This window comes from Callorhinchus milii, unplaced genomic scaffold (assembly GCF_018977255.1).
Source record: "Callorhinchus milii isolate IMCB2004 unplaced genomic scaffold, IMCB_Cmil_1.0 Scaffold30, whole genome shotgun sequence".
NCBI lineage: Eukaryota > Metazoa > Chordata > Chondrichthyes > Chimaeriformes > Callorhinchidae > Callorhinchus > Callorhinchus milii.
In genome coordinates, this window is record NW_024704771.1 from 2,594,668 (window position 1) to 2,605,782 (window position 11,115).

General features: G+C 43.6%; 1 protein-coding gene across 2 annotated transcripts; it reads right to left on the reverse strand.

Moving 5' to 3' along the window:
• Positions 1–3,140: 3,140 nt before the first annotated feature.
• LOC103172280 (verrucotoxin subunit beta-like) lies at positions 3,141–9,783 on the reverse strand. Of its 2 annotated transcripts, none has more exons than XM_007885072.2 (3): positions 9,598–9,783; positions 6,670–6,794; positions 3,141–5,806 (listed from the first exon to the last, which is right to left on the reverse strand). In XM_007885072.2, exons 1-3 carry the CDS (start codon positions 9,708–9,710, stop codon positions 3,141–3,143), a joined length of 2,904 nt encoding a protein of 967 aa, XP_007883263.2. In that variant the 5' UTR covers positions 9,711–9,783. The 2 variants fall into 2 exon arrangements, with proteins under 2 accessions (XP_007883263.2, XP_042200736.1); XM_042344802.1 differs by having other exon boundaries at positions 9,624–9,665.
• Positions 9,784–11,115: the final 1,332 nt, after the last annotated feature.

Here is an 11,115-nt window from a genome sequence, read left to right on the forward strand (position 1 = left end):
GGAAGGGAGGGAGCGAGGAGGGGGTAGAGAGTCGAGAGGGGAGGTGAAGGCATGGTTGAAGAGAAGGCTGGAGCCAGTTGCGCAAGGCAAAGGCCTGTGGCGGATAATAATAATAATAATAATAATAATCCTTGCATTTGATATAGCGCTTTTCACGTCGGGAGGACGTCCCAAAGCGCTTCACAGAACACACTGTAAAGTGAATTGACTGTATATTTGTGGGCGAACCCAGCAGCCAACGGTGCACAGGAGCGTCCCACAAACAGTCGTAGATTGAAAATGACCAATTTATTATTGTTTTTGGTTTTGGAGGGATTATTATAGGCTCTGTGTGGAGTAAGGAAACTTGCCCAAGGTTTCACCCTCTGCCTGGAATTGAACTCAGGTCTCTCGCTTGCAAAGCGAGTGCTGAAACCACTGAGCTACAGGACTCCACAAAGCAGGTTGGAGAGGTAGGGAGGTGCCAGGGCATGAAGGGATTTGAAAATAAGTGTGAGTGTTGGGTTCAGGAAAACGGAAAGAATAAAACCCACTTATTCTATTCAGCCGACTTTTTATAAAGGACTCGAGAAAAGACGAACCAAAGACACTCAGCAATTTATGTTTTGAAAATGTCTTTACTTAACATGAAATACAAAGTTTGTTGGTTCAAATATCACAATACAACAGACAACTCAATAGCATAGACAAATCTCTATATCAAAGTAAATAAAATTATAAAAGTCTATAAATCATACAAATCTTGATTCTTTGATGGAGTCAGTTGATAAAAGTCACAAACAGCAAGCAAAAGTCTTTCAACTATCTCATCGTTAACATAACACTAATTAAAAGATGAATTTGTTGTGGTAAAATATCTTCAACAATCATAAACAAGTCATCTTGACATTTTTCTCATTACATCATCATTTTTAACTATTAATCAAATGGTGTCTAATCATCTTAAGCATTTCATAGCATTAAAATAATTAATTTGATTACATGCGTTAATGTATATTCACAATTACTGTTATGAAGCAGGATGGCAAAATGAGAATCTTGAAATTGATCAGATCGGCAGTAAGGAGTCAGTGGAGCCTGGCTAGAACTGGAGTGATGGGGGTACAGTGTTCAGAGTTATGGTGTCTCAGAGCATTGCTTTTGAGCGAACTATTTTGGACTCGCGTCCGTCATCTGTCAGCACTCCTCAGACTGTTAGCGAATCAATGTGAGTGACTCGGTTTTACAGTCGGTGCAGAAGTAAGGATAGAGAGACTCAATGAACTTGTGGGTGAATGTGTGGAGATGGATCATGTGGTCAGCATCGTACAGCGATAACTGACCACCCGGATAGTCCAGGTACACGCCCAGTGTCTGGGGTATTGTTTTCAAGGAGAGTGGGGTATGAGGTGTGGTTAGAGCTTCATACTTCCCTTTGTACAGCTCCACACCCCAACTCCAGTCTTAGGTCCTGGTGTGAATAAACTCTTCCTGGACACAGACTCTCGGGCCACCCCCACAATCCAGTATGTGTTGTTCCCCACCCCCACCCCCACCTCCCAGTAATGTTTCCCTGATGTGAAACCCACAAATCCTAGGACACTGTACAATTGATTGAACCTCTCTGGGGTGTCAGGAACCTGCTGCTCTTTGTCAGCGAATCTCACTTGGGTCCGGTCCTCAGACAGGATGAGGCAGGGATGGGCTGTGTTAGGATCCAGAGTCAGAGAAGCTGCAGATGAAACAGAGAATGAATGTTGACATGTTGTGTAATAAAGGTTCACATTATATCTCATTGGTTCATTCAGTGAGGTTTCAATTTCTGCTCTGTGTGTCTCAGGTTATATGCAGATAATGAGTAAATAATAATAATAATAATTATCCTTGCCTTATCATGTCTTTGAGACGTCTGAAACACTTCACAGAATACACTCTAACATAATTTGACTGTATACTTTGTGGGCAAAATGGGACAACCAATTGTGCAGCATTGTCCCACAAACAGTCGTGGATTGATTGGCCAAATTATTATTTTTTTTGAAGGAATCAATACCCCTGGAAAAGTGATTTGCCAATTGCCTAACATCCAGGTTCCTACTTACTGCTCAGTAAACAGAGGTGAGTGGAGTAAGGAAACTTGCTCATTGTCTTGCTTTGCTGGGAATCAAATGCAGGTCTCTCGTTTGCGAGATGTGTGCACGAACCACTGAGCCACAAGACTCCAGGTTACTGAATGTTTATGTCTCGGGGCTTGACCATGCTCACCGGACTGAGCTCCCAATAATTGTATTTAATATTCTCAGCAACACAGACAAATTTTTAAATAAAAATCTTTGATTTTGATATCACGCCTTTCACATTGTGAGGATGTCTCAAATCACTTCACAGGATTTTCTGTAAAATACAGGACTGTGTATTTCAAGACATCCAGTTTGTGCTCATTAAAGTCTCCCAAATAGCAATGAAATTGATAACCAACTTCATTTGGCCTGAACACCGGCAGGGCCTCCCTTCCCTTTAACATTTCTTTAATGTTGGTTTGGCAAACATGAGCTTGGTTTAACATCTTTATCTGAACGACGGCACCTCCAACAATGCCATACACGTCCAGTACTTTATTGATGTGTCAGCTTCAACTGTGAGAGTTGAAACACCAAACTTTGGGTTTGAACAAACAATTCCTTGACTCAGAGGCAACAGTTATACCAAATAAGTCACACTGATGAGATCACTGACCATCTTCACCTTCATTATCCTCACCTGATTACGGACAACACTCACTAAAATGATTAACCACCATCAACATTGACCAGCCGAGCACATCATTGACTACCCTCACCCCTGCAATGACACCCCCATCTTAGATCATCCTAGATCATCATCGACCACACTCACCACAACATATATACCCTTCTCTCCTCCACATACCTCTCTGAAGAATCGCCTCAATATTCTTTGTTGTCATCTCTCTCAGCTCCACAAATAACCTTTTCATGCTGTTAGATCCCATTTTCCAGAGCATTTTATGTAAGTTGTCATCCTCCCCATCACCTGTGCTACCATTCGCGGAATCTCCAGAGGTTACACTCTGGGTGAACATGGCTGAGGTGTTGAATTTGAAATGAACTGGCTGCCCATTGACATCTTTGGGACACGGTAACTCAGATTGGGTGATGGCCTCGAGAACAAGGAGGAAGCTGTTCATCTGCGAAGGTCACCAGCACACGGACATTCTCAGTAATATCTTTGCCAAATGTATCAAGAAATGAACTAAATTGACATTCCTGTTCAGATGTTAATTGCACTATGGAGGCTTGGACAACAAGGCACAAGGCATCGATCTGTGTTACACCCTTTGGGGAAGAAAGGAGATCTGTGATCTGATGAGAGAACTTATAACATCTGATGTATTCAGGGATGTGTTTATTTTGTGCTATGTCCTCAAATCTCGGTGTATCTACAATAGTTACTGAGAAAGGAATCTTGAATCCCTCTTGGTAATTGAGTTCATAGACAATGACTAAAGGTGATTCAGCCTCGGAGCTATTTGTTTCTTCCTCGGTCAGTTTGTAACGGAATGTGTCCTCCCATTCCACACCAAGGATGTAGTTGATCATGGCATCGATGAGGCTGGTTTTTCCAGATTCCCTTTCTCCAAGGAGCAAGATGGTCTTCACACTGTGTGTGGGTGAGTGGCTTCCAAAGCTGTATTTTATGATCTCTCTATTCTTGCCAAACTTCTGTATTCCTAACGGGAGCTTGTAAATAGTTTGGCTTCCGGTAATTAATGTACTTTCTATGAGAGGCCCTTGAGCCTGTGGCTTTGGTTTGTTGTCTGTTGTTATTGAGGCCAGGTAACTGGGTGCACTCTCCACCTGTCCACACACAGCAGACACCCTCAGTGTGTAGGATGTGCTGGGTTTCAGCCCCTTCAACCTGTAAAGAGCTTCACTGCCTTTACTGCCTTTTGTGCTGAGCTTTTCCCATGTGTCTGGCTCAGGGCTGGAGATGCTGCTCCTCGTTTCTCTATACTCCAACTTGTAGTGATCGATAGTGACCCCATGTCCAATCTGAGCAGGACTGTCCCAGGAGACTTCCACATCAAACCCCTCTAACTGGCACATTGAAACATTCTCAGGGGCACTTGTGGGCAGTGTAGTCACACGCACACTATCACTGGGTGGGCTGCATGCTGCTCTGTATTGGAACTGATACTCCTGGTAAGGAGATAAACCAGTTATGGTGCAAAAGTCTGATCCCACCTCTGTGTTTTGAGATTTCCATTCCTCCTCCTGGGCGCTGCGGTATTCCACCCAGTACTGTACAGTCTTGCAATTGCCAGGGTCTGGTGCCTGTAACCGCAGAGTTATGCTGTCATGTGTCATTCCACAAACAAAGGGAACTGCAGGCTTGAAGCAGCGGCTCACCAAAACTCCTCCTTCATACAGGTAAATGGAAGCTCCAACATGCTCCTCGTCTGGCTCAGATGCAACGATGAACTTCATGTTTTTGTCCAATTTGTTGGCTGTATAAAATCGTAGAAATAATTGTGCTCGCTCCCTCATCTCACGGGACACGGTCCCTGAATTAAACCATTGCTTCTGATCTGATGTTTGAAGCTGGGTTTGCCCATTGTTTTCACATTGAAGGTGGTTGGCCATTTCTAACAGATTTAAATCTTCCTGGTGCAGCGATGTGAATATGAAGCAGACCACATACTCTGTGTCCTGATCCTGTGTCTCCGAGACCAACTCATTGCATGATTTCACCATTTTTATGTTACTCATTTTTTTGAGATAACCACTGACCACAGACATTTCCTTGTTCTTGTCGTCCAGCCATTGAGTGAGTGATTGGCTTCTGAATGGTGATTGTTCCATGGTCTTCAGAATATCAACCAGTTTCCCTTCCTCCTCCCCACCTCCCCGAATAGATGGTACCACTCTGGCCAAGGCCTTCTGGAAACCCAGTTTGTACTCCTCGCACATTGATCTGAACCTCAGGATCTTTTGTTTGATCTCTGGAAATTGAACACTGACATGATCTTTCATCATATCATTGCACTTCATCTCAACCTCATTGATTTGCTCCAGTATGGCCTGTGAGCGATTGAGCAGATTTATACTGATATCACATACAAGCTTAGCTGCCGTTGAGTCCAACTGGTTGAGTGGGTATAGCCAGACTTTGACAGGCACCGCATGCTTTCCATCCTCCCCCAACAGTTTTGGCAGAGTTGAGTAAACATTCATTGCATCTTGGAATGTAGTGGGATTCTTCGGAAGAGCAAAATCGCCATAAAATGTGCAGGTCAATTTCTGGGTATTTGAATTTTCTGTCAACTTCAGGGAACCTTCACCCGCGATTCCAACATTCTTGATGGCCTCAATGACTCCATTCATAATGCCCTGAATATCTGTTAGGCTCTCTGAGGAAGTGACTTGTCTATCAAACACAAAGAATGCCTGAGCTCCGTACAGCACTGCTGTGACCACATGGGTTGCTGTGCCCTGATCAAACACGTAGGGGTATGACACATTCCCTCGCCCCAAGTGGTTCATTGTCAACTGCTTATACTTTGTTGTTGTGGAATACTGGAGGGTCACTCGAGCCTGTTCCTTAGATTTCTTTGTGTCGGTAAGGAACTTTGCAGAACCATCCACCTGAACCAATCCACTCAGCAAGCTTGCCTTCAATGTCCCCATCACCTTCAAGGCCTTGGCTTTGTCCTCAATGCAGTCTGACGCAATGATGTGAAACTCTGTGTTGTGCTTAGAATGCTCATACAGGTTATTATTCAATGTGTCCAAGTCCCACAGTGTGACCCCTGCAGAATAAGATCACTACTAATATTATCACAGGGTCTGGTAAATATACACAACAACGACTTGGATTTATATAGCGCCCTTCACACCAGATGCCGTCTATGTAAACTTAAATATAGTGTTTACAGGAAAATGGGTTTAAACTAAGTCTAGTTACAATATAGGATTTCACAGTGAAGGTAATTATGATGCATTCTTCCACACGCAGAGATATCGCATTCCATTCGGACACAGGAAATTTCCATGTGTATGAGGTATACAAATGTGGAATCCCAGTCTGATTTGAAAACTCTAAAGCATGACGATTGGTTTTAAGCTGACCAAGGAAAACTAAGCTGTATAAATTGTCAGTTAGATTACAGTTAGATATTTGTTTGGTTTTGGTCATCTACCACTTTGGGACAACCACTTGCATTTATATTGTTATTTTGGTTAACGTCTCTGGGTTCTTCACAAGGAGCGGTTAGACATTGAGTAAGGGAGGGGGCAGCAGGAGGAAGGTGGGCATAGTTCAAATATTTGAGGCGACACTTTAGAACAGAAACAGAGGGCTCGATAAGGATTGGTAGAGAGAAGGAGCTCCAGATGCTAGGGGTGTAGTGACTGATGGTTGGTAATGCAGAGAAGGGGATCCTATGTTTCACTCACAATATATATAGTTAATTCACTTTACAGTATATTCTGTGAAGCACTTTGAGATGTCTCAAGACGTGATAAGGCGCTATATCAAATGGAAGGATTATTACAATGTGTTCACACTAGTCTCCTGACACAATCTGTTTCCACTTCCAGGTAAGTATTTGGAAGTGTCTAAATCAAGAGCACTGTATTAGGCAGAGCACAAATTGGGAAGGGATGACATTACCTGGGATCAAAGAGTCTGAGCGACAGTCATACAACATCCCCAACTGGAATGGACGGCCCAAACATGCCAGCTCCATAGTCCTACTCCCTCCACTGGCCATCGTCACAATGGGCTGTAACTCAGACCTGCAGACATAGAAAAATAACTTACATTTTACAGATCATTTCATTGAAATATCTCACTAGTTTATTGATAATTACTGTCAAATGTGGAATAGTTGCACAACGCACAGAGATGCATGGCCTAACTGTGGGCAGGAAGATGGTGGCAATGCTCTCACACATTTCATGCTAAGCTGTGCTGCCCATTGAGGAGTTTGCAGATAGATCCTAGTAACTATCATCCATCTAGTGAGGACTCATACATCTTGCTGTATGTCAAATGATCAACTGGTAACTGTCCTCCTTGGTGAGGGAGGGAGGAAAGGGTAATTGAATCTTAATTGAGAGGAACATGTTTGACAAGGGAATGTCAGAATCAAGCCCGACATCTGTGATGGTCTCACTAATCAGGTTCCTGAGCCAGATGGCTCACAGTCACTATGCATCTCAGTCTGTCCCTATCTTTATATCACCCCAATACATCTCACTTTGTTACGGTCAGAACAGGAGTGTTGTTACGGTCTGGAATACACTTTCTGAAAGGATGATGGAAATAAATTCTACAACAACTTTCAAAGGAGAATTGGATAGGTACTGGAAACGGAATAAATTTGCAAGGATATGGAAAGTAGGACTGATTGTGGGAAAGATAGAGAGAGTTCACTCCATTCCATAAACAAGGAATTTTCCATATGTAGGTGATATGTGGAACTCTGTTTTGGTGACTCTTAAGCATGGTTTCCATGTTTGTCAGATACCTGATTGACCAAAAAAACAATCTGTCTCTTATTTTAAACAAACAATTTAGCATTAATCACCCAGAATGGGTCATGATTACTGAACTGGAACTGTATAATGCAACAGATCAATTGTTAATAATAACAATCTGACCACTTAGTAGAACATGGTGGAATGGGCTGACATGTGGCAGATGGATTTCAATGTGGGTAAGTGTGAGGTGATACACTTAGGTAGGAAAAATGATAGGAGGCAATATAGACTTGGTAGCTCAATCTTAAGCGGGGTGAACGTACAGAGAGATCTGGGCGTTGTAGTAAGCGAATCATTAAAGGTAGCGGGGCAGGTAGATAAGGCAGTAAAAAAGGCATTTGGTGTACTGAGCTTTACTAGTAGGGCATAGAGTATAAGAGTAGGGGTTATGGTTAATCTGTACAAAACACTGGTTAGGCCTCAGCTGGAGTACTGCGTCCTGTTCTGTGCACCTTACTTCACGAAGGACATTAAGGCACTGGAAAGGGTGCAGAGGAGATTCACGAGAATGATACCAGGAATGGGGAACCTTAGCTATGCGGACAGGCTGGAGAAGTTAGGACCTTTCCCATTAGAGCAGCGAAGGTTACGCGGGGACCTGATAGACATCTTCAAGATCATGAAAGGTTTTGACAGGCGAGATAGGGAAAAGCTGTTTCCGCTGGTAGGTTTCCTGTGGTCACAGTCTTAAGATATCTACCAAAAGAAGCAGAGGAGAGGTTAGAAGAAATGTTTTTACTCAGCGACTTGTTCGAATTTGGAATGATCTGCCTGAAAGGGCAGTGAAGTCCGATTCCATAACAGCTTTTAAGAGAGAACTGGATAGGTATCTGGGGAAGGCAGGTTTGCAGGGTTATGGGGAGAAAGCTGGTGATTGGGGTTAGTGAAAGTGACGCTCTGTCAAACAGCCGCACAGACTCGATGGGCCAAATGGCCTCCTTCTGTGCCGTAACATTTTATGAATCTATGAACATTTGTTTTTGCCCACAAAATATATAGTCAACTCAGTTTACAGTATATTTTGTGAAGGACTTTGAGACATTTCGAAGATCCAATAAGGCACTATATCAAATACAAGAATTATTAACACCTTTCACACCTGAAGGTTATCCTACAGTGCTTCACGGGATATAGTGTAAGTGTAGTAACTGTTATTTAGGTAAAGAGAGTAGTAACAACCCACAAACAGCAATCGTGTGAGTAAACAATTTTATTGGAGGCTTGTCGACGAGGACGCCAGGAGAGAGAAACTTATTACCCTTTTCGAATCTTTAATCTCTTTAGGTCCACTTGAACGAGCAGTTTAATATCTCAACAACAACAACAACAACAAGATTCCATTTATTGAGCGCCTTTCACGTCGGGAGGACGTCCCAATTGCTGTCCTTCTCATCCGAAAGACAGCAACTCTAACATTGTATTGCGCTGTATTGGACCATCCTCTTAAACAATGTGAGTTCCACGTCCCGATGTGGGACTTGAACCCACAACTTTCTGATTTAGAGTGCTACCCACTGAGCTAAGCTGACACAACAACAAATTACATTTGTATAGCCTCTTTCACATCAGCAGGATATCTTAAGATTTTGGAACACACCATTGGCTGGCCAACACATCCTCCAAAATAAACAAAAATGATCACCCCACTCCACGGCTGTTTGTGGTATATTGTTGTGCTCAGCTGAGCTTCATCTACAAAACACACAAGCAATCCTGCAAAGCTCTGAGATGTCTCAACGTTGTGATTAGGCACTATATTAGGCACTATATAGCTTTGGGACGTCCTCCCGACGTGAAAAGCGTATTTCAAATGCAAGGATTATTATTATTATTATTATTATTATTTTATGAAATCCAAGGATTATTGTAACAACCTTCACTTTAACTTCAATTCAATTGTATCCTGTAAGGAACTTTGCTTTGCTTAATTTCACATCAAATGCGCTGGATAAATATCAGTTATCTGCAACACTCATCCTTCTGAATCAAAAGGTTATGGCTTCAGGGTCCCATATAATATAAGCACCGTAGAGATTCCAAAATCAATGTTTCCTACCTTGGTAAAGAAAAGGCAGTACTCACGATGTATCTGTCTCTGATGTTCTCAGTGCTGCAATCAACTTCCAGGCTGTTGCTGAGTTTCTCTTCTGCCCTCACTTTAAATATCATTTATACAACAGAATGTAATTGGACTACAATGTTTAATGGGTTTGCCAAATTTCTGTTGCTGTTACTCTTCAATCATTGCAATAACTAAGTCAAACAGGAAGTTTGGGGGTTACATAAGTCACAAACAACTTGCACTTACATAGTGTCCTCCCATTTTAGGTGGGATTTGACAAAGGGGAGAGAGGGGTCAAGGCAGAGGGAGAGTGTTCCAGAGTTTCAGGGCACAGAAGCTGATAGAACATCGGCGGACATGGATTGGTACTGTAGGAAGCAAAGTAGATTTATGTGTCATCTGCGGAATGTCATCACCCCCATCTTGGAAAAACCTTCCCTGGATCCATCCCTCCTCTCCAGCTACCACCCCATCTCTAACCTCCCATTCCTCTCCAAGGTCCTGGAATGAGTCGTTGCGTTCCCAGCTCCACTCCTTTCTCTCTCGCCATTCTCTCTTTGAAACCCTCCAATCCGGCTTCTGCATTGCCACAGCATGGAAACAGCCCTGTTCAAAGTCACTAATGACCTTCTGAACATCTGTGATCAGGGCTCCCTCTGCCTCCTTGTCTTCCTCGACTTCTCTGCTGCCTTCGACATTGTCCACCACTCCATCCTCATACACTGCCTCTCCGCTTTACTCAATCTTCGCGGACCTGCCCTTGCCTGGTTCGATTCCTATCTCTCTCACAGTCTCCACTTTGTTGCCTCTAATGGTTTCTCCTCCAGCCCCGCACTGTCACATCTGGCGTCCCCCAGGACTCTGTCCTTGGCCCTCTCCTCTTTAATAGCTACATGTTTCCCCTTGGTGACATCATCCAAGACATGGGGTCAACTTCTATATGTATGCGAATGACACCCAACTCTATCTTTCTGCCTCCACCCTCAACTCCAGGATCACTGCTGTCCTGACAGACTGACGGTTGGACATCAAGTCCTGGATGAGGCAAATTTCCTGCAGTAAAATGTGAACAAGACCGAGGCCCTCCTGATTAGCTCACACCAGCGCCTCAGCACCTCAGGTTCTGGCAATATCAACCTCCATGGTTGCACACTACAACTCACCAAGCCAGTCAGGAACCTAGTTGTTTGTTCAACTGTCTTTTCTCCCCCACATCCAAGCCATGACCTGCTCTGCCTTCACTTATCTCCGTAACATCGCCCGCCTCCACCACTACCTCACCCCTCAGGCCGCTGAAACTCTTGTTCATGCTTTCATCGCCTCCAGGCTCGACTATGCAAATGCCCTGCTTAACGACCTTCCCAACTCCTCCCGCCACAGGCTGCAGATAATCCAGAACTCGGCAACCCGTGTCCTCTCCCACACCAAACTCCATGACCCCATCTCCCCTATTCTCGCCTGACTCCACTGACTCCCTATCCTTCAGAGGATCCAGTTCAAGATCCTGGTCCT